This window comes from Podarcis erhardii (genome assembly GCF_964252035.2).
Source record: "Podarcis erhardii genome assembly, chromosome: 8".
In the NCBI taxonomy this organism is placed as follows: Eukaryota; Metazoa; Chordata; class Lepidosauria; order Squamata; family Lacertidae; genus Podarcis; species Podarcis erhardii.
In genome coordinates, this window is record NC_138499.1 from 34,809,107 (window position 1) to 34,833,898 (window position 24,792).

At 40.2% G+C, this 24,792-nt stretch overlaps 1 protein-coding gene across 3 annotated transcripts in view; it reads right to left on the reverse strand.

Annotated features, from left to right (window-relative positions):
- Positions 1–2,790: 2,790 nt before the first annotated feature.
- The window catches only part of LOC309348687 (uncharacterized protein C8orf34 homolog), an 82,617-nt gene continuing 60,615 nt past the window's right edge, over positions 2,791–24,792 (reverse strand). For 2 of the 3 annotated variants that reach the window (XM_081874322.1, XM_081874324.1), the window contains exons 11-14: positions 17,176–17,296; positions 13,164–13,666; positions 9,639–9,729; positions 5,222–7,825 (exon numbers count right to left, since the gene is read on the reverse strand). In XM_081874322.1, the coding sequence (XP_081730448.1) occupies positions 7,794–7,825; positions 9,639–9,729; positions 13,164–13,666; positions 17,176–17,296 (747 nt within the window). In that variant the 3' untranslated portion in view covers positions 5,222–7,793. Of the gene's footprint in view, positions 3,798–5,221; positions 7,826–9,638; positions 9,730–13,163; positions 13,667–17,175; positions 17,297–24,792 lie in introns of those variants that run through there. The other variant, XM_081874323.1, reaches the window with a different exon arrangement.

Below are 24,792 nucleotides of genomic sequence, written 5' to 3' on the forward strand. Positions count from 1 at the left end.
TCACTTCAGGGAACCGCAGTGAGGGAACCGCCAAAAGGCCCTTGAAGCTGGACCTCAGAATGCTGGGGGTGGAGACGCTCCCTCAGGTATACTGGAGGAGGAATATATTTGGAGTTGTAAATTGTTGTAACCCTCCCTAGGACCTGATGAAAGGCAGGAATTTAATTAATTTCTTCTTGTTGTTGTGCTGGAAACTGATATACAGGGTGAACCTATTTTTATACCATTTAACACACCCGTCCCTTTCACCTGTGCTGCATAACAGAAGGAAAGAACGTGGCCTTAAAGGAGCTGTGTGAAATGGCCCAAGGCATGCAAAGCTTTCCCCAAATGGATAGTAATTGCTCCTTCAACCGCTTGAGGCCAGAAAGATATAGGGTGGTATCCAATTAATATACCTACCATAGTAATGTTTGTGAATTTTAATGGGTCTAATAGAATATACTGTTCTATTATTAAGTATAGCTCCACGTGTATTTAAAAAAACCAGGACAAGAGACAATGCCTCGCTGCTTTACCACTTAATGAAAAAAACACATGATATATGGACCTTAGTTCTTGCTATAATCTGCTTTGGGAAGGAAAATTACATCACCCTCCGAATAACCCTAAACCGTGAATAGGAAATTATGGCTGAGACTGATGCTAATATATTTCCCAAAGTACTTATATGTTCAGATGCTCCAGGCAATTCCCTCAGCTGTTTTCAACAACAAGAGAAGGGTGAGGGACGGGGATTTAAATTAGATGAGCTGTTTGTCCAGCTGCACTCCTATCGCAGATAACCATGTCCTGGATACTATAAAGCGGCGTCACTAAAGGGAATAGCAACAAGGAACGGCTCTGGAATTTGAGCAAAGGGCCTATACCTGTTAAAACTGAAATTGTGAGCACTTAGGTGTTGGATTACACACATCAACAGGAAGAGAATGATGACCGCAGGCACTTTGGGAGAGATCTGGCGTGTGTGTATACCAGGCCCCGAGGAGCATTCTTTGGCAACGTTTTGAAATTAACTCATGAATTCCTCATGTACTCTAGATGCAGTTGTGATGACTGAAGGGAAGAGGCATGATAAGACATTTACCTTATCCGTCATTCCTTCTAATATGTGATAGGTACACATTTTAAAACAAGCATCCTAGAAACTAGAGGAAATTATCACCTGCTGTCATTCAGGGTGATTAGGAATGACATCCTTTTCCATTATAACCTGCAAGGGTGACTTGACATACACAATGTCTTCCTTTTCCTTAAGGGTAAGGCTGAGTGACATAGAGGCCGCATGTGGTTTCAGAAGTATTTTGTGTAGTCTTTGACCTCCTCTTAGGATCATTGTTTTCGTGTTTCTAGCCCCTGTGGTTGCAGAAATCCATCTACCTGAGAATCAAAAACAAACAAGCAAATAGAAAGGTGGCCAAATTCAAGCTGTCCTTGAAAGAAGCATTACATACTATGAGACAGGGATCCAGCTCTCAGTGGAAAAGCTGTAAGAAAGATCATAAGGAGATGTGAATGAACAGCACAGAGGATGTATTGTTTTCAACCTTTTGAGGTTTTTGGGTTTTAACAACATGCGATTCCACTGCTCTGAAAGCAGAAATCCACAATTCAGAAAACTGTTTCTATTTTTACCAGAAGGAGGGTTTGCATGTCTGTCACAGACTGAAGAATCAGGGAGTCACTAAATGAAGGCAAGGTTGGCTGTTTCAGTAGATCAACCAGAAAGACTGGTTGATACTGCGCTTGTTCACATTACCCACCTTTGGACCTTAGGGTGAAGGGCAGGAAATAAACTGTAACAATAACAAAACAACCCACCTTGCAATCCATTAATACCAAGGATAAAAACTGATACCACTGCATCTCTTGCCTAACAGTAATGTTGAAATTTTATCCTCCTTAACATACCGTATTGGCCTGAATATAAGCTTCACCCACAAATAAGACACACCTTTAAAAGTGGGGGGGGGGGAGGGGAAGAGAATACCCGGGCTGTGTCCTGGGAGGAGGGGAGCTACACCGCTTTGCCGACGGCCTCCCATCTTTCCCACTTCCTTAGGCAGCTCAGGGGAGGCTTGGGAGCTGTGGGCAGGCGGTGCGCCGTTGCCCCGCGCTCCGGGGCTGCTTCCTGGGAGGGAAGTGAGCCGTAAGGTCGTGAATATAAGCCATACTTTAACTTTTCACAGTCAAAATTTGGAAAAATTGAGGCTTATATTTGGGCCAATACGGTACATCCATTGGCATCAGTAAAAATGTGGAAAGGTCAAGAGTGCAGCAGGAAGCATCTTAATGACCTGGCAAGGCATTACTGTCTCCACCAATATACACTATTGTATTTTTTTAAAAGCCATAAAGCCCATTATACAATGCTAGCCCCAAGGAAACTCACCCAGTGCCCATATTGCTATACTTTTTTCATCCTCAACATCGTTTTTTAATTCACTCAGGCATTTTAAATTTAGTTGCCTGCTATCAATGTATCTTGGTTGCATTATGTTGCATTGTTTGCTTGTCCTAGGCCAGGGGGTAGTTAATGTGCCATCAGATGTTGTGGGTTACAATTCGCATAAGCCTCAGCTGGCATGACCAACAACCAGGAATCATGGGAGTTGTAGTCCAATGACATCTGGGGGGGGGGCACCATGTTGGCTACCCCTAATTTATGCTGTTGTAAACCACCTTGGAATCTAGATAAAATAAATATGTTTTATTTGAATGCTCTCTCCATGATTACTAGCTCTCAGAATGAAAACAGAAATGAAACAAAAAGCTCATATTCTCAGTATATTTGTGATAGGAATTTCATTTTATTTCTTCAATAATATGACAATGTATATCTATTGTAACAGCAGGCAACTTTATTATGTGGTTATGGCTGAGAAACAGAAGGCACTAAACCAAACCCATGCTTAACAGAATAAATAGCTTAAATTAATGCACCAAATGCAGTCATTCTGACAGCTCTTTCATTTGAAATCTTTGCAGAAATGTCATACCCAGATCCAGAATAGTCAACTTGTTTCACACATAAACACATATAGTCAAATGCTTAAGCCATTTAGGATATGAGTAAAGAATATCATTTAATAAACTGGTATATTTCATTTGTGCATGCTGCATTCCACATTATTTCACTTAGTAGTCTCTTTATTTTGTAAAAGATTTAATTAGAACTCAGTAAAAGCAATGTGAAACTGCTGATTCTTAATAGTTAGGCTTGTGTGAGTACACATGCACACAAACACATGTAAAAAAACACGCACGTGCCCCACACCCCATTCATTCCTTTCTATTGTCTCAGCAAATTTCTACCGTGGTTATGAGTGAAAAGCCAACCATCCGTGACATTTGAATGTTATATATACATATCGGCAGATGTGGCTAAATACTTTAAAAGTTTGTTGATTTAAAAATGAGGAAAGTTTAGAAAAATATAAGGAGTAGAAAACCTTAGTCAAGTTATATGCATAAAATCTTTTAAGGAAAACTTTCTTTTCATCAGGCAAAGTTTTATATATCAAATTAAGAGGGGTATAAATAAAATACATTATATTATGGACTATGTATTAAAAAGTGACTGTTAACCATCTTTACCTAAGGCCATTGTACAATAAGATAGATGTGAGGTTAGTGCATTTTAGCATACACACATTAAAATAATTCCACTTACGTTCTGTTGAATTTATAAAAATAAGCTTTTATTATACACAATCAGTGAAAAGAACTTTTTACTTGCAGGTTATATAATTATGAGAAACCATTCTTTATTACTTCCACCGATTTTGTTCACAAACCTGGAAAACAATAAAAGAAAGAATAGTTAGAAACAACATACTTGAAAAGAAACATGCGAAAATTAGTGTGAGCATCTTTTGTAAGGGTATTCTTACTGGTAATGAGTAGTGAGAACATGAAATACATAAATGTAGCTTAAATGAAGTTACACACAGTGATAAGGGATTATTGCCACTTTAAGAAATGTATTGCACAGGAAGATGTTCCAACCCTGATCAATAAGTCTCATGATAAAGGAAGGATCTTCATGGCCGGAACCTAGACAGTATGGAAGTCAGGTCAAATTTGCATGTGGCAGGAACAAGCAATCCTTGTGGTTGTGTAAATCTAAAGTAAGCAGAAGTTTATGTTTTAAGGATTAGAACAGGAATAGGGAAATTGTGGCTCTTCAGATGATGATGGATTTCAACTCCCTTCAGCCCTAGCCAGCACAGCCAGTCATGACGATGATGGGAGTTGGAGCCCATTATTATTATTATTATTATTATTATTATTATTATTATTATTATTATTATTATTATTATTATTTCTATACAGTGGTACCTTGGGTTACAGATGCTTCAGGTTACAGACTCCACTAATCCAGAAATAGTACCTCAGGTTAAGAACTTTGCTTCAGGATGAGAACAGAAATTGCAGGCCGGCGGTGCGGCGGCAGCAGGAGGCCCCATTAGCTAAAGTGGTACCTCAGGTTAAGAACAGTTTCAGGTTAAGAATGGACCTCCAGAATGAATTAAGTACGTAACCAGAGGGACCACTGTACTGCACCTTCATCTGAGGATCATAGGGCAGTTTACAATATAAAAACAAATACAATACAAAAACAGTAACTCTTCTCTCACACACTTAAACAGGCCATAAAAGGTAAAGGTAAAGGGACCCCTAACCATTAGGTCCAGTCGTGGACGACTCTGGGGTTGCGGCGCTCATCTCGCTTTACTGGCCAAGGGAGCCGGCGTACAGCTTCCGGGTCATGTGGCCAGCATGACTAAGCCGCTTCTGACAAACCAGAGCAGCGCACGGAAATACCTTCCCGCTGGAGCAGTACCTATTTATCTACTTGCACTTTGACGTGCTTTCGCACTGCGAGGTTGGCAGGAGCAGGGACCGAACAATGGGAGCTCACCCTGTTGTGGGGATTCGAATCGCCAACTTTCTGATCGCGAAGCCCTAGGCTCTGTGGTGTAACCCACAGTGCCACCCGCGTCCCAAACAGGCCATAGTTTGTTTAATTAGCCAAAGATCTGGGAGAAGAGGGCAAGATGTTTTCCAACCTGGGCTCGAAGGCTGAGTCGGCATATTTACCAGTGAGGGTGGGTTTTTTTATAAAAAAAATTATTAACAATTTCAACATTACAAATTATCAAAACAAATCATCTTCATTATTCCCCCCTTTCCCCCCCTCCCCCAGAACCCACCAGTGAGGGTGGTTTTAGTATGTTATGTAAAGAGTGACTACAAACCCAATGATGGATAGAAGGAAGATGGGCATGATTTGTCGTTCAATTTTCACTTGTTGACTGCCATGCTATTTCAGTGCCAAAGTTAACAAAACAATTTTAAAAGAACGTATGAACAGTGCAGGTTTACTGAAAATTGGCAACTTGTTTGGCTTTATATTTTTGACACAATCACTTTTATTAAGACTAAGACTTCAAAAATGAGTGATGCAATAATTACTATGTTTTAGACTTATCTCTGCATATTCCTTTTCTGCTAAGTTTATAAATGAGGTTCACAAATGATTTAAAATTTCACAGTATACAGGAAAGTGTAATCTCTCCTGAATGCTCGGAATACCATTGTGAATGTTTATTTGAATGTAAGAGAGTCCTTTTAAGTCTAAATGACAAGTTAAACATTTATATCCAGTATGGTTTATCTTGGCATTTCCTATGAAGGATATTCAGTGTTGGAATCAGGATAAATTAGGAATCCCTCTATCATAGTTCTAAAATGGAAAGTCTTGTTTGCATTCACAATTTCACTGCACATTTAGATAAAATAGTTCAGTAAATTTGCTTTTAGCTATATTTGTTTAAATGGAAAAGCACTTATCACCTAACTTTTTATTGCATAGGTTACCAAAACTGAATGATTACACTGCTTATTTGGAGAGCTTGGCAGTTACAATACCAATGTTAAATGGCCCCAAACCTGAAAACATACCTTTAACAACTTCTATGTTCAGGTTATGCTGACAGTTTGTACAGTCCTGCTAAGAAAACCACCCTGTACTTGAAAAGTCTGCAGCTGTGATTTCTCCCTTTCACAAATGCCATTTATTTCACAGCGGAGCTAAAACTTACAATTCCACTCCCTCTCCAAATAAATACAAATAAAATAATTGCAATTCAGAATACTTTTTAGGCAATTTTGTGAACTTTTGCAACAATGTCTATTTATTTACTTTGTCTTCCACTCTTCCCTCAATGATAAAACTGCATAGGCAATCTGATTTGTTATGTCGCATTGCTATGCAATCTCATTCAAATATTTTCCCTCATTGTGTACTATCAGCCAATTGACAAACGCAGGAAGGAGGAAGCAGGACGAAGGGAATGACACCAAAGAAGCAACAGCAATTGCAGAGTATTTAAGGCATCTCTAATTCCACCTCACTTGTTTTCATAAGTAACGCAAAAAAGTTTATCACAACAAATCATGACAATTACATGATGGAAACAATTTGCGGTTTATGGCTGTATTTCAAGCATTAAAATCTTAAGGACCAATTAACATGATACTTTGTATATGCCAAGATTCATGTTCTTGTTTTCACTGCAATAAGTTTGTGGCGAAACAATACTCTGATGGCTTCAAAATGAGTAGGTCAGCCATTGGCCCTTAATGAGTTGAATCAAGGGACATTTGTGTGCACGTGTCAGAAATGAGAAGAGGTCAGTTTTTCAGGTGGAGATGTAGTGTAGCTATTCATCATTTTATCACATGCCCATTCCAATGGGCCAACCCACATCTCAATATGCACAAAGGTCCTTAATCAAAACACACCTGAAGTCCATATGTATCTGTCTACTTACAAGAACAAGAGATGGTGTTCTCAATGAATAGAGTAAAAAAAACCCCAACCCTAAATTTGGTATATCCACACTAATTCAGTTTAACTTAAATTTCCTGACTTAAATTTGTAGTTCACAAAAGGGTCTACAGCCCTGAATTTCATACTAAAATAAAAATAAAATTTTGAAATTCAGGTTTTGCCAGCCTGGTTCATGCTATATGATCTGTGGTCCTCATTCTGGCAGGAATCCCAGAATTAGGTATGCAAAAAATACACCACTGCTAATCATAACAAATAAATGAATCTGAATCTGAAAACTCCGAATTCTTTTGAGCAAAAGCTTTCTGGTTTACATATCAGCCTCATTTGATAAACCTTTCTATTTTGTTTTCTCAATGATGCAGATGGTGTTTTAGACTTCTCTGTGAAACACTGAACAAAACTGCTATTTAATTATTTGAACTGGTAAAAAAGTAGGATTTTCAGTTCCACTTGTTCCATTCAAAGCTTCCTATCATTGGACCATACACACTGACCTGGGAGCAGTGCTTTTTTTTGAGGGGGGTACTCAAGGATACACAGTACCAGCACCTCTTTTTTGTTGTAAGTTCCATCAAACTCAATGGGGTATACTTCTAACGAGATATGCATCAGATTGCACTCAGTAAATTTCCCAGTACAGTGCTCATTAAATAATGTTGTGATAAATGAAGTTCTTTCATCTCAGCTGGTCAGATGATTAAAAACTATCTATAAAAAGCATTAGACTACTGTGATACTCTCTTTCCAAATACCTGTGCAGCTGGTGTAATTTTCTTTCACTGTCCAAAATTAGCTTTACACCTGGGCAGTTATTATCTTGAAGAAGTTGAAGAATGTAGTAAATATTAGCTGCATGTAATTTATTAAAAGCTGCGTCAAAGGACACCTGTTGTTGTTGTGAAGATTAATTCTACAGCTCTTTTGCTCATAGTCATAAATTATGAAGTTTCATTCCTCTTGGCACTAAATCAAGCACAGTGTGTCCATGAAGATTTCTAATGCATTAACTTTCCTCACACACACCCAAATTAAATTAGGCTGGTCTTTACATGGTTGGGCCTTTTACCTGCACTGCACGCTGGGAATTGGCACTGTAAACGATGCCAGGCCTTTTACTGGCTCTCTGCTTTACAGACATTTCAACACCTGGGTGTTGGCAGCCTGTTGGCAGCCTGCATTTTCCAGGAGTTGCCCTTCGCTTGTGAGATTGGCTACAGCAACTACATTCCAAAACCAGATGGTTGCCATTACCCCAGATAATTATTTTTTAAAGACTTATTCCTTTAACCAATTTACCAGTCTCAGATGTCACATACAGTACAATATTGCTTAGATCAAACATTTTTGTTCTCCTCCAATGGTTAAAATAGTACAAAGAACAACCTACTTCATGTAGCGAAAGATAGGTAACTATGAAAGTTGATATATGGGTTTAAATCAAGATACTGGTCTGTTGCGCCCTTAGAATATCTGCAAGAAGGTAGCCATTATTTTAATTACAGAGTTTTGACCCCTCTCCGCCTTGCATGTTACAGGTTTAAGCTAAAGTAAACAGTTTTTACTCATGAAAGCAAAAAGCAGGTTTTTAAATTACAATTCAGCGGACTGAACTAATTTAGTAACATGGTGTTGGTAGTTGCATTAGTAACATGAATGCTAGTTCTCTCAAAAGCCCAAATTAATTTGTTGCCTTATTATTGTCTCTATTTGTCTTTGTTGCCTTATTAATTTGTTGCCTTATTATTGTCTCTATTAGCACTTTGTGAGCATCAGATTTTGGGTCTGACCTGGCCTCTTGGGCAACGTGTACATGAAGGGCAAAATAACTCACCACCAGAAATAAGATAAATATTATTTAGAGCTTGATGTTCTAAATTTACAAGTTACGTTAAAAAAATATATATTGTGGTTGTCATATTGATGTAAACAAGTAACAGCTCAATGGTTTTCTTCCCTCTCAATTTCTCCACAAGTCTGATTTTTCTTACTTCAATATGTCTTGTTTAAATGGTTTTAGTTCTACTCACAAGGTGCTACTCACAAGCACCTGGTTAAACAGCCTGCTACAGTGTAGCCATAAAATCTCAAATAGTTTAGGAAATGACACACATTTTCACCCTGGCAGATTACAAATTACTGTGATTTTTTAAAAAAGCAACAGAGCAATTCACATTTCCAGCAAGATTATTTATGTTTACTTGCCACCATATATAATTTGTTGTAGCCTCAGCACATGGAGGGAAACTAGCAGACACTACTTGTCTTAACGTCCATTATTTAGGCTCCTTAACCCAGTAAGATGTCTATCTCACACCCTTGAGCTGGGGCTGTGAAATATGTTTATGGCACAACAAGAATTATTCAAGCAAGCAAAGTTTTTAAAGCTGGGACTATAGTCTTCCCCTCCCCTTTTTTAGGACAGCACTCCAGGATGCTTAGTATCTGGCTGTGTTACAACACTCATTCGACAGAGATTTGGCTTGGCACAACTTTTTTATCCTTGGTCTCTGCATGTAGCACATACTGATAAGAGATGACTTAACATGTTAAGGTTTGTGGTATGGTAAGCAGGGAGGATAACCTACATGAACTTTCAGCCCTACAGTAACATAGCTGCGCTCCCATCAATAAAATCCACTGTTCTTCACTCCTGTAGGCAAATAAAAACTAAACCTGTCAGAAATAAAAAGTAATTTGCAGAGCACATATTTTGTGAAAATATGGTGACTCCTCCAAGCTGCCAACAATTTATATCAAACAAGGAGCAACCTCTTACGTTTATCTAGATCTGCTTCCACTCCTTCGCTTTCATTATCACTTGGTAAAATCCAAGGCTGGTGGGCAAGTTGAAGTTGTAAGAATTCATCCTGTAAAAAAAATAACGGATGGAACAGGTATAAGAATTAGGGCTGCAATGTTTTTTTTTTTCAATTATACCCAAACAGATAAAAAGATTAAAGACCTTCAAGAAAATTCAAAACGTCCCCCTGATTAATTGGGTATCAGTTTGGAAGGGGACTCTTTCTGCCCTTTCTGTGTTGTACTTGTCAATCCCAGGAGTTATGTGCTAGAATAGAGACTCAGAGCTGAGTGTGGGTTCTAGGCTCCTTGGAAGAGTCAACTTCACAAGAAAAAAAGCTGATGGCTTCAGTCCCCAAACCAAGGCCTAGACATCATACCACTTCTTCCAAGGAAGCTAGAAAGTTGCAGTTCTGTGGATTGTCTTGGGAAGAGGCTCTATTGAAGTCAGCCAGAAACCGATGATTTTATGCACATGCAAATTTAACCAATCCCAAACTCAGTTGATTAATCTATGATTTCTTTAATCGTGTGACAATTCTAGCAAAACTGACACATAGAAGGATTGTCTCTGTGTAGAAAAGTAGCAAATAAATGAATCTTGATATACAATGAACAGATGTAAGCTGTAATAAAATCCAGACTTCTTGCAGCAAAATAACCCCCCGTTTTCTAAATTGCTTGCAGATCAGGGAGGACATGATTTCACACAGAGAAGCATTGATGTGATTTTAACACAGGATTCATAGGAGGATGGCTTCCTGGACACTTTTGTTTGGAAGAATGTTGTTTGGGCTGCTGTTGCTGTGCTGGGAATTAGCCAACAAGTGAAACCCAGTACCTAAGAAAGTTTATTGTGCTGAATAAATCTTTGGTCAATAAAAAAGGTAGTGATGTTTTGAGACTCACAAGGTTCTTCTTTGGAGAAGCCACAAGACCGAGGGTCAGTGTGATCTGCATTTGAAAAGGCAAAGGGCCCAGCTCCACATGACATTTGTCACACAGCAGTTTCTTTTGTAGTTGTGCATTTACTTTTTCTTGCACAAATAACCAGCACAGGAAGTCCTGAACCAGATCGGGGCTGTGTGGCATAGAAGAGGAGGGCATTAGCCCCTACCCTCACCACTGTCCTGACTTAAATCAACCCCACTGTATCCCTGCTAGCAGGTACCAATAATAGCAGACATGTGATGGAAGACTAATTCCAATCAGTTCTGCAAAGGAAGCCTCTGTTCCCCATGCCACAGTCTTGATACATCCTGTACCTCCCAAAGTTGGCTATTTTTGAAATAAAAAGCAACTATGCGGCACCAAACTATGCAAAAAAAAAATGGGCCAAGTCTTGAGGTAACTTGCAACCAACCTACACTAGGCAAATAAGGTCACTGGAATGTTTTAAAGTTGTTTCCCACTGCAGTTCAAGTTGTTTCCCATTGAGATGAATGGGATCTATTAGTCATGACGTAAGTTGGGTTCCAAAGACTTCAATGGGAACTAAGTTGAACTTATTTAATTAAGACATAACCCACTGACGCGGGTGGCACTGTGGGTTAAACCAGAGCCTAGGACTTGCCGATCGGAAGGTCGGCAGTTCGAATCCCCGTGACAGGGTGAGCTCCCATTGCTCGGTCCCAGCTCCTGCCAACCTAGCAGTTCGAAAGCACGTCAAAGTGCAAGTTGATAAATAGGTACCGCTCCGGCAGGGAGGTAAACGGTGTTTCCATGCGCTGCTCTGGTTCGCCAGAAGCGGCTTAGTCATTCTGGCCACATGACCCGGAAGCTGTACGCTGGCTCCCTCGGCCAATAAAGCGAGATGAGCGCCGCAACCCCAGAGTCAGCCACAACTCGACCTAATGGTCAGGGGTCCCTTTACCTTTAACCCACTGTAGAAAAGCTGTTTATAAAGCATGTTGTTGGGAAGGGCCATACAGTCTGACAGTCTCCCTGTCCCTCCCAAACATCAAGATAAGAGCTATTGCAGACTCCAAGAAATACTGTCCCAAAGAGATTCAGCATTCAGTTGTCACACTTCATAAAAGGCTGAGGGAAACACTGAGAATCTGATCCTCAAACCTATTTGTCTCAATTGGGACTCCACTTGTAGAAAGGTCTGGAGATCTAAAAGACTAAATGTGCATATAAGTGCATGTAGGAAAGGATTTAAAAACTTGATTTATTCATTCTGTAGCAATAATAAAAACATTTATCTACGTTACATTGCTTGGTTTGATTTTGAAATGAGCTGGTAATACAACACACCTGCACATTTGCTACAGCATATTCCCTGCCAACAGAAATGCAGCCATGTGTACAAGAACTAAGATCATCAAGCAACTTATAATTCTTTCAGACAGAACTCCGAAACTAAAATTTTGCACTTTTTACAAAAAAGAACTTCACAGATGACATGTTAACCATTGCCAAATTCTTTAAAAATCGCTCTTTGCCTGTTTAGAAAAAAATGCCTGCTTATAACATGGTCTCGCCCATAATGATAGGAAGAGCTTTAAAGAATATCACTTACTAGAAATGGGACAGAAAATGTTCTAGCATTCATTCTTTGAACACTGCACATTTTAATAATTTGGCCATTTAAAAAACAACAACGGATCTGACATTGAATTACTAAGCAAATTGTGACAGATTCATGGACTGCTGAGGATAAAACTCCTTTACTGAAGCTTCACACCTACCTGAATAAATTAAATAAAGTGTGTCTCAGCCATATTCAATCTTTTGTGGGTTATTGGTGCAATAGCGCAATATCCCAGTCTCATACAATGGATGGGAAGGGACAGGTTTGTTTCCTTACTACACAGATGGTATCTGAGATCCACAGACACGCTGGATCTCACAAAACAAAATTCTCTGTGGAATTCTCCTTGTGAGCAAAAAAGAGGTATGTGAATCCTCCTCGCAATTTGCTTTCCAAATATAAAATATAAATCTCAACTTTTTATTTTAGGAGTGTTAACACCACTCTGAACATGCAACATTTGCCATTAATTCTTGTCATAACATGAAAAGAGCCTGCTCAACTAGGACAGTGGTCCATTGAATTCAGCATCTTGTTCTCAGAGTGGCTAACCTGAAGCCTATGGAAGCAGATTTTGCTATCTTCCCTTTCCACACACACCCCAGCTCCTAGTGCCACCTCCCACAGTTACTTCAAAAAAATACCCCAACCCACTGGAGCAGATTTTCAGGGAGTAAGAGGGCTAAAGAAAGAAATCTGCAAAAATTGCCTTCCTCCAATATAAACCTCTGGCAAGAGATAGAGAAATAAATACATGCACGCTTATGCACGTGTGTGTACACACAGACTTTGAACACCACTATGAACAAGTAGGTGTTGGATCTAGTCTCAAACATTATATGATAATATATGGGCAATATACAAATAGTCAACTGATTTCAATAGGTCAGCTCTGAGTATGACTTACCTGGATATATACAGGATTCTGATTTACTGACAATTTTTGCTTTCAAATATAGAACTTACTTCGGACAAACTGCTTCTTTGAGTGACGTTTCCTAGAGTGTCTCCGCTTGTTTCCAGGAGCCCTGAGGGAGTAGTGATGGTCCTCCCAAGTTGGTTCTTTGATATTAAAGACCGGCTTCTCTGCATACTAACAACTCCCTCCTTGTTTCCTTGGTTGCTAGGGGAAAGAGGCTTTTGCAACAAAGCATTTGGGGCTGCAGGTCTGTTTGCTGGAGCTGGGAGCACAGAAGACCTGTTGGTCTGTGTACTGGGAGACTGAGGCCTACTGTTTGTGACACTTGAGACCTGCAGTCTATTGTCGCTAGATAATGGTGGTGATTTGTTTCTTTGAAGCTGGAGCTGAATATCTTTCCCAGTCAGACTTGGCACTTGAGGTCCTGAATCCTGGCTTGGTGGAACTTTAAAATTTCCTTGGTGATCTAGTGCAACTAAATTAGTTTGTTGGCTACTGGTAATCCGCAATAGTCTTCCTTCTTCCCACAGCGCAAGGTCCTTTGCGATGTCTGCACAGGCACAAAAGTAATGCAATATAACAAGAACTGAAATCCCTGTATCTTATTGATCATCATGTTTATTCGAACTTGAGGATATAGTTTATTTCTTTCTCTAATACTAGGGAACTTGGATTCATATCAGCAAGGGACTTACTAAGTAGTTTCTGGCAAGCCACTTTCTTGGACTCATTCCTCACAATCATTTCTGATACAGAGAAACCCCTACAAGCAGATGTCATATTCTGCCAGGGAAAAAGGTGGATATAACTAAAAAAATAATAATAGCATCAATAGTAATATTCTGATGGCAATCTAAGCAATCTGGTCTGGAATAGGACTCTACGGCAGTACATGCTGCCACAACCCACATGCTGGGTTGCAATATCACTAAGCAAGAGAGCATTCATAAAAATTACAATCTCGAAATTTTACAGACATCAGCACATCCCTAAAGAATCTCTTTTTTGTCATGATTTGGTGAGTGCCAGACTTCTCTAAATTCCTAGGTCCAGCAGGTGTTAGAATTTAATGAAGGCTTGGGGAGTTAAACTGGATGCTAGACCCCCTAATGCCTGGATTTAGCTTCCTGTGTTCAGGAGATCACCTGGGAGATAGGCCTTTACGAGAACAAAGGAAGGCCAGACTGAAAATGGGTGAGACCCCTCCTCCAGCTCTGAGATAGTTAGAAGAACTAAAGCCAGAGTTTGGTGTAGAGTTGGGTGTGATGTAACCTGGAGAAAAAAGGTTGCAGGCTGCTAAAGGCAGCAAGCTGGAGGGAGGGTCAGAGCACAATGATTGATTTGTGTTTGAATCTAAGGCTGCGGCTATGGCAATCACTGGTTGAATGGACATCTTTGCTTAATTTAATAAAAAGGTAAGAACAGGTATTGCTATTGTTGCTATAATATTAACATAATTGAGTGGAGAAAATGATGCCATCAATGATTTTTTTTAAAAAAATGATTTTGCCTGCATTATGCTTTTTCTTTAAAAAAAAATACATATCACTTCACTTCACAATTTGGAGACTACCTGTTTAAATTGTCTGGGTCAATAGATGACAATGCAAATGCCATAACTTAAACCAAATGTGGAATGAGCTCTCTCACAATTAAATTAACCTGTGTTTTTGCAAATGACTGGGTTCATTGACTTATCTACGGTGAATAAGAAGGTATGTTGGAAAACTGATATATGCTGTTTATGTTTCAGTGAGAGTTCAATGAACATCATAACTTTTGGCCCAAGATGCTATCTAAAAAACTGATTGGTTCTGCTGATAAGCAAAGCATTTCAATCATTTCTCCACAGCTAATTTAAAGATTTCCACTATAAAATGGTTTTCATTTATTTAGCATAGAATATATATGTTGATTCTGAACATCAGCTTTTCCCAATGGAAGAAAGGAAATATTTCAAAAGAGAATATAGTGCCACCAAATATTTTGATGTATTTGGCATATTAATTTATTTAAGAAAGTTCTCATTCGTGGCACATAAATTGAAATAGATACAGACATAGAATATTAAATGGGACTATGAAAGGTCTGTGCAGGTAATAAGTCTGGGAAGTTGATGGATGCCTCCCAATCAACCAGAGCCTAGCACTTGGTGATCTGAAAGATATCTACTTATTTACCTATCTACCTTTCTGGACTTGATTGCTAGCGGTAGCAGTTGGTGGGATGCCACTGCTCTCCCAGTTTCCATAGATAACACGATTCTGACTTACTGGGAGAAGATGGGAAAGGTGCAGGGAGCTTGGCATTGCACAGACATGATGGCAAGAGTGGCAAATTGGCTCCACCACACGGCACAGCTCAGAGCTGCCCATGCCTCCCCATACAGTGTGGGCCAGTAGCATGCTGTGTTTGGAAGCCAGGAGAGCAGCAGCAGCAGCAGCAGCACCTCCACTGGCCACTACTGGTAACTAATGTCTAAACAGCAGAGCTTTCCATCCTGAATATCTTGATGGGCGGAAGCAGGAGGCAAATGGTAGTGGTAGGTGACACAAAGTGGGGAGGAGCATCACTAATTAAACCTCATCCTTATATGGTGAACACTGGGGTGAAGTGACGCTGAGCAATGAAATTGAACGGGCCAACAAAGACATGTTCAAATAACCCAGTAAACCTTGGATGCTTCTAGCCACTAGGCAGCTGTCCCTCAGATCTGTGCCCTGCAGAGCACATGAAGTAATAGTGGGACCCCACCCCTCTGCCAGCTTACATACCCTCCCCTGATGGGTTGCGCGCCTGCAACCTGAGACTTCTCCTGCATGGAGGTGTGCCTCCTGCCCACACTCTTGGGAGCCAGACATCATGCTATGAACTGATTGTTTCAACACATGTTTTCGCCCCATGCAAAAAGCACCCATAGCTCAGTGGCAAGAGCTTTGCAAGCAGAATGTCCTGGGTTCAATCCCCAGCATCTCCAGGTAGGGCTGACAAGGACTCCCGCATGAAACCCTGAAAAGCAGCTGCCATTCAAAACTGAGCTAGAGGAACCAATGGTCTGACTTGGTATAAGGCAGCTTCTGGTGTTCCTGTCCAAAGCTTCGTGTTTAGAACTGGGATAAAGTCTGACTGTGGAAACTAAGGATGAAGAACTGGGATCAGTTCTCTTCTGGACCTTGGTGATACCGGATAATGGAAGACCATCTTTGAACAAGGAAATTCCACTTGCCCTGTTTCCTTGACAATCAGTGTTTCTTTCCTTTATGGACCTAATCTTGTGACCCCTTCACTGGGACTATTTGTTGGTTTGCAAGCCCCCTCCATAGAGGCTGGCCCCTCTCACTGTCCTCGGAGCTTGCAAACCAACACTATTCTCCATAAGTAGTAGTAGTAGTAGTAGTAGTAGTAGAAGAAGAAGAGGAGTTTGGATTTGATATCCTGCTTTATCACTACCCGAAGGAGTCTCAAAGCGGCTAACATTCTCCTTTCCCTTCCTCCCCCACAACAAACACTCTGTGAGGTGAGTGGGGCTGAGAGTCCAGAGAAGTGTGACTAGCCCAAGGTCACCCAGCAGCTACATGTGGAGGAGCGGGGAAACGAACCCAGTTCCCCAGATTACGAGTCTACCGCTCTTAACCACTACACCACACTTGCAGTAATTACTGCAAGACCAGGCACCTAAGAATTATCCTTCAGATTGCAGGTTCAATGTGATGGCTTCAGAGGATAATATTTCCTTCAAACTTTGAGTTTTCTGGAGCCATTTGGGAAGATTTATACAGTGCTGTTTTAGCAGTAATAACAATAATTCACTAACACTGAATGTTACTGAGCTATGGAAACAAATGTGTAAGGAAGCTGTCCAGATATATTTTGATTATGATCTACAGGCAAGCCTCAATGTCTGTCTTAAAATGAGTATTGTTGACTCAAAATACCACAGTAACGAAGACTGGGAAAAGAAAAACCACCCCTGTTAACACCTTATTGTTCAATCCATTAAAATCTGTCCTGAAATTTCTTCCCCAAGCAAATGCTAGGGTTTTATGCCACTATACCTACCAGCAAGGTGTTTTTCCATGGTTTGAAGTTCTTTTGCAGCCAATGAATCTTTCAATAGCTTCTGGCTTTGGGAGTCTCCACTGCTGGAACTCATAATGTCTAGATCCCAAACTGGTTGATTCTGGCATGATAAAAAAAAACCAGGGAGAATGCTAAAATGTTTTTGTATACTTATTAAAAAAGGTAGTTACCAAACATCAAAACGGCACGTTCTTTTCATTACATAATTGAGACAGTCTGGTACTGCTTACCTCTATAGAGACTGGCACAAAATATGGCAGCATACTGGGCCGAAATTTGAAATGGTTTATACTCTCTGTGATCCCACTGACTTCAGTGAGAGTGCATTTAGTTTAAGTCAACATCAACTTGGCCTCAATATCTATATAATTCATCACTTCTAGGGACAAAACAGCATTTCTAGTGCTGTTGTATCATTGCAACAAAATATAAAAATAAAATATTCCTTTCAGAAGGAACTAGTCGTGATGCCCTTACTGTACTTTGGGAGGACTGTTGGCAATGAAAGCATTTGTGCTGTCATTTGGTTATTGAACACTGCAGTGCTCAGAATTACTTATATTTTTTTGGACGCTAACTTTTAGAAGTTGTTTCATGACAAACCATGAAGTAAACTTGGTAGTTTCTTTTTACATTCAGAGAAGCTAACAAAAAACATATGACCAGATGTGGAATACCGTTAAAACAAGCGTGTAGGTTAATTAAAGTAGAAATTAGCTATCCATTAGAGCACAATTTATTTTATTTATTACATTCATATCTTTCACGCTCTTCAAAGATCTTGAGGAAGTGTACATGGTGTCCCACCCATTTTATTCTCAAAACAATCTTATATGGTAGTTCTGGCTGAAAAGTGTCTGACCAGCCCCCATGGTCACATGGCCAAGTAGAATTTGAACCTTGGTTCACAGATCTGTTAATATATTTTCTGAGTTTCTAAGAAATGTGTTCATAACAAAGGAACACGATACCATGAAATTATATGCCTATACATAAACCACAATTTTTTTTCTTACAGAACCCCAAAGCCTTTTGTTTAGCCATAAACACATAAGCTGCTGTGTTTATGCAAAAACATTTAAACTGTGAAGCTCCACGTTAGCACAGGAAAGAAAATCTGGCTGCATTTAAATATCACATCAATCAACTTTATAAAAGCGGCTGGAGATTATATCTGGTGTATTTCCTTACTAATGCAGAATTTGGAATGAGAGTGTTCCAACTGACTTTGAGGTCCAGTGCCGAGGGCCTTCTGGTGGTTCCCTCACTGCGAGAAGCTAAGTTACAGGGAACCAGACAGAGGGCCTTCTCGGTAGTGGCACCCGCCCTGTGGAACGCCCTCCCACCAGAGGTCAAAGATAAAAACAACTACCAGAGTTTTAGAAGACATCTGAAGGCAGCCCTGTTTAGGGAAGCTTTTATTGCTTGACAGACTATTGTACAGTGGTACCTCTGGTTAAGTACTTAATTCGTTCCGGAGGTCCGTACTTAACCTGAAACCATTCTTAACCTGAAGCAGCACTTTAGCTAATGGGGCCTCTTGCTGCTGCCACGTCGCTGGAGCACGATTTCTGTTCTCATCCTGAAGCAAAGTTCTTAACCTGAAGCACTATTTCTGGGTTAGCGGAGTCTGTAACGTGAAGCATATGTAACCTGAAACGTATGTAACACGAGGTACCACTGTATTTTAATATTTTGTTGGAAGCCGCCCAGAGTGGCTTGGGAAACCCAGCCAGATGGGCAGGGTATAAATTATTATTATTATTATTATTATTATTATTATTCCTACAGCAGAATAGGTTTAATTTTGAAAAGCTCTATTTTTGTCCCCACATTTAGCATTCAGTCCTCAAATCATGAAATTATGTAAACAGAAAAGCTAAAAACATACCCACACATGTACAACCCTGTGTGTTTCACATACTTTGATAGACTCTTGTATCTGCAAACACATGTTGTCATTACAATTTCAGATGTGTAACTAGGTCAACTGACATCTGGTGAGGGAAAGTGTTCCCTAAGAGGAAGTGGGGCACATATTTGGGTCCATCTACATGTCTGAAAGCGGTGCCATCTTTACTCCCAACCAATTGGCTTGGTACAGGAAACTAGTAAGACAATGGTTTCTGTCCGATAATTTTGTGTGTCAGCATCCAAACCTACAACCAAGAAGTACATTATTCTTTTCAAGTGTTTTGCTAGCAGCAGCGGCTCACAAGGGGGGCAGTGGCATTATCCTGGAAGCACTGCACTCATTTGCCTAGCAGCAGTGGCATCTTCACCCTACCAACCACCCCTGGATCAATTCTGCTGTAAGGCAATATCCTGACCAGGCAGGCATCTCACGGATACAGCCTATTTCTTTGTTGCTACACTCCTCTGGAAGCTGTGTCCCCATGGGGACCAGAGAACATTTAGTGGCCTTACTGCTCCCCAGCATTGAATGAAAGGGCCCCTTCCTGCAAAGGCTACACTCTGCCCGAACAGTGAGCAAATGTCTATCACCCCTCTTTTAAGATGGGGCACTGCAGAGTTCCGTTCCAAATAACTTTCCAGATTCTGTTCCTTGTGGCACCCTCTCAGCGCTTGCCCAACTAGAACAAATAGCCAAGTGACATCTCAAAATTTTCCACTCCGGGTACCACCTGACCTTGCTATGCCACTGCATGGATCTGCTTCTTGCAACTGACAGCAGTCTCTCTAAAGACTGGTTTAGAAAGCTATGCAGCAGCCTAGGACTTTGTGAAGTTCTGTCACTCATTCTAGCTTCTAAGCCTATCTGCTCACCCTCTGAGTTGTCAGTGCAGCTAGAGACACTGGTTGTGAGCATAAAAGGCTTCTTTAACTTTCCTTCCCTGCATTATAGCAGTTTTCCCCACAGATCAGGTAGACTAGGCAGAGCACAATCATTAGTAGGTGCCAGACCACTTAAAAACTGACTCCACAGTGACATCTGGCGGTCAGACTGAGGTTCTCCAGCCTCTGCTGATAATAACGTTGAAGCCAATGAATAAATAATACACTAAATGACATGGAGAAACTCTTTGGTGCTGATGGTAGGTTTCCTTCCTCTGAAATATTGTCCTGCCTGCAAATGGTGAAATTCCAGAGATGGGAACATGTCAAACAAACTTCTTGGGGAATTGATCAATGAAGAGATACTGGTTCTTGAAAGATTTCAACGAATATGTCATACACTTAAGACACACGTGATAGCTATATGTTAATGCCTTATGTATATATGTATATGTGACACGGGTGGTGCTGTGGGTTAAACCACAGAGCCTAGGACTTGCCGATCAAAAGGTGGGTGGTTCGAATCCCCGCGACGGGGTGAGCTCCTGTTGCTCGGTCCCTGCTCCTGCCAACCTAGCAGTTTGCAAGCACGTCAAAGTGCAAGTAGATAAATAGGTACCGCTCTGGCGGGAAGGTAAACGGTGTTTCCGTGCGCTGCTCTGGTTCACCAGAAGCAGCTTAGTCATGCTGGCCACATGACCCAGAAGCTGTACGCCGGCTCCCTTGGCCAATAAAGCGAGATGAGCGCCGCAACCCCAGAGTCGTCCACAACTGGACCTAATGGTCAGGGGTACCTTTACCTTTTTATATATGTATATATGTGTACTCTGTGAAACAAACACGTTTCTGCTTCCTACCTCATAAATATGGCCTGTAATACCATAGCTGATAAGATTATTCAAGCTTGTCATTAGTTTTCCAAATGCTTGGGCATGACTGATGACATTTAGCACAACACACAACAACAGGAAAAACGGTAGCAGTTATTTGTCTGCTTTCTCAATAAAGTTTTGATGTTTGAAAAAACAAAACCTTTAATGGTGGACAAGACCATCAATGGCTACTAGCCATAATGTCTATGTAAGCATTAACCCTACAGTCTTCCTACCTGAGCTTTACCTAGTGCCCTTAATCCACAAATCCTCCCCAGTAGGGGAGACAACAAATATGTCAACAGACTTCCCAGCTGCCATATAAGCATTAAGCATGACTCTTGATCATGCTGCCATAAATGCACATTGAACAGAAACACTTATGAGTTCTGTTTGGGTAGCCAGTTGTGGTTATTGCATTCTTCCCTGACAAGGAAAGTATACAGGGCAGAGTCAAAATGGCACTTCTTCTCATATTATGCATGGTTTTTCTTAGTGCATCACATTTATTTTCTTGAATTAAAGGCCATAGCTCCACATAGCTCCAGTTGATCACTACAGCCCTGCTGCTTTCCAGAGGCTCTGACACCAAAACCAACAATTGGCAGATGAACCAAGAGAAACAAAACATAGCTGGGTGTACAGGCAAACTCAGAATCACAGAACTGTATAGCTGGAAGGGAGCCTGAGGGTCATCTTCTTCCACAATGTCATGTACTTGCCATACACCTCAGAATTTTGGAAATATTTCCCACGAAGTATGCTTTAATTATACTGAGATGCTACAACAGGTATTCTGGAAATGTGTGGGAAGTTTAATATGTTGGGAAGGTTTGCAGCACTGGCTCCTGCTGCCAGATAAGCCTGCGGACTTGGAAATGGATGGGCAGCAGGACTAAGCAAGTACTGGCTGAGGGCCTTCTGACAGTTCCCTCACTGTGAGAAGCCAAGTTACAGGAAACCAGGCAGAGGGCTTTCTCGGTAGTGGCTCCTGCCCTGTGGAACGCCCTCCCATCAGATGTCTAAGGAATAAACAACTATCTGACATTTAGAAGACATCTGAAGGCAGCCCTGTTTAGGGAAGTTTTTTAATGACTGATGTTTTAATGTATTTTTAATCTCCTGTTGGAAGCCGCCCAGATGGGCAGGGTATAAATAATAAATTATCATCATCATCATCATCATCATCATCATCATCATCATCATCATCTGTGGACTCTGCCAAGCTGCTCAGGCCCTGGGCATTTCTGGCCTTGTTTATATTGTGTTTTCAAAGCGTCCTTTCTCACTTGTTTATAATCCTCTTTGATATTATTGCTATTATTTGCTTTAGTTAGTGAAGCAACATATAGACCAACCTATATGCGGCACCATATCAACAAAATACCCGAAGATGTGGTGGTGGAATTTTATACTACTTACCTAGAAATTCTGTTTGCTGTGATGTTTTTATTTTGTTTTAAAATGTTAATAAAATTCCAATATATAAATCTAGGACACTTTCTTTCTTAATATTTGGACTAGAGCAGTATGGCCCTACAGCTTTAAGGTGGTTTTTGTATCTCAGGCAATGACTTAGTCAAACACAGTTAATATTAAAATCAAGTACACACTGGCAGTTCTTTTTTAATTGTGACCTTGATATTACTGGCATTTTTATTTCATTGTAATGACCTTTGGCTATACACAATAGAACTGTGACTGGCTGAATCATGACAATTTTCAGACAAAGGAAATTATTAAAGCGTTCTTGTCCATGTTACTTTTGGAACTGGATTTCGGCTACTCTTACCTAAGATTGAACTGAGGCAAGGCCCCAGCTATCGCAGCAGTGGAAAACTGTTCTCAAGCAATATATCTAAGATGTATCTGCCAGCAGCTGAGGTCAGCCACATGTCAGTTTAAAAGTTTCCCCCCATGTCTTCATTATTTTTTCACTTACATTATATTTATTTTTGTCTTTACTCAAGTTACTACAGATAAATTCTTCCTGGCATGAACATTAACAGAAAGAAAAGACCCAAATTCAATCATTACTTATCTGGTTCTTTACATTTTTGGAAAATACTGTAAGAGGGTAGGAAAAAGGAAACATGCCTGAATATCAGCATATTAAGAAAGAAGATCAACCATCACTTGTGTCTAGTTTCAGCACTGCATCTGACCATACACAAGTGATTTTTTGCTCTTCCATTTAGGAAATATACAAAACTGAAACACATTTAAACACATTAAAACTATGACAAATCTCAGGGCCAAAATTTGCATGACTGATGGGGTTTCTTCAAAGGTGTGCTCAATTAAACAGCACAAGAGATTTCAGTTTTAGTATACCCAAAAGCAAATTGAATGATACTGGCTTTGTTCACTAAAGTAGGTTGTTCCTCAATCAATACATTTCCTTTTATTTTAATGGCTCTTTATTGTAAAAAATGCTAGCTATAGCTGAGTTGACTAGTCCTTATTCCCCCAGGACCATAACATAAACTTGGATCTGCCAAGTTGGGGAATCTGATGGAGTTGTTCTGGCTTACAAAGTTGTGTTCCCACTAATCTATGCCCCATTGGCTTCACCTGGTTTTCTAGAACTGAGGTTTTGTCAGTCAGTACTTCCTCACCAGAAAGCAACTTCTAGTTCAAGAATAGTCAACTAGGTTCTTTTAACAGTTACTATATCCCAAGGAAAAACCTGATCACTGGGCTAGTCACTCTTTTAAATAGTGACATTGCACTCATCTTTTCTGAGTGACTGTCAATCTTGAAGGCTTAACCTGCTTTCTGGAAACAGAGGTGTTTTAAAGCAAGAGGCTGCAGAAAATTCGTGGAAGGGCCTAAGCTCAGTTTCTTCATTTTTCCTGTAGTTATATTTTATGTAATTTAACTACTGTACATAAAAGCTAATGCAAACCATTGATGGGGCACAGACTGGCATTAACACAGTAGAATCCTGTGAGATTATGGAGAAGCTATTCTGCTTGCTGCAGCTCACACTGAAACAATAAACTATGGTTTATTGCTGCAGGAATGAGAGTCACATGCCTAGCCTGCTAACATAAGGTTAGCAATGCCAGCTGGGACAATTGAGAAGGCTGACTAGACACACGGAACTAGATTCAGCACTAATCCTTTGGGGGCAGGACTATCAAAACTATTAGCAACAGCCATCTGTTAGGTCTTGCACACATGGTTCCAAATCAAGTACCACAAGTCACTGCATAGATACTGAGTTCTAGCATGTGAAAACAGCACCATTTGGGGACAGGTATTCCAACGTTTTTGCAGTGTACTGCTTTTTATAATTCTTATACGAGAACAAATAACACATTCTGCACTTTCTGGGGATGATTTTATCCTTAGAACTTCTCTCCCGATGACATTTCAGAGGTGCATAAGCATGCTTTTCATTTCTCAGACAAGGCTAATGTGAAGCTTGCAATGACCAATGTCAGGCTGAAAATAACAATTCAGGAAAACAACTAAAAAAGGAGCCAAGATGAAATGTATTTCAGTGATACTGACGCCAGTAAAATCTGGAGATTGCTATTTAGTAATCAGCTCCTGTCAGAATTACATACAAATTAATTTGGCTGAACTTTTCATTTTTCCAGTTTCAGTTTCAACTTTATGAAATGATTCAATGTCAAAAAAAGAATGGACAAAAAGCAGTTGAACAATCTTCATCTGCTCAAGATGAAATGGAAATATTTGTCACAGACTTCAGAACATGGTTAAACATTTCCGTGTTCCTGTGAATCTGTCTCTCTCATTAATCCTGCCTGAGGAGGATATAAGACTGATAACTTTCCAAGCAACTAATGAAATACTCTGCATGCAGGGTAATTCACGTCATTCATTTTCCTCCTAGAGTTCACCAACTGTTCAATCTTTTTGCTCCATGAGCTTTTTTCAGGCACATGTTGCAAACAAG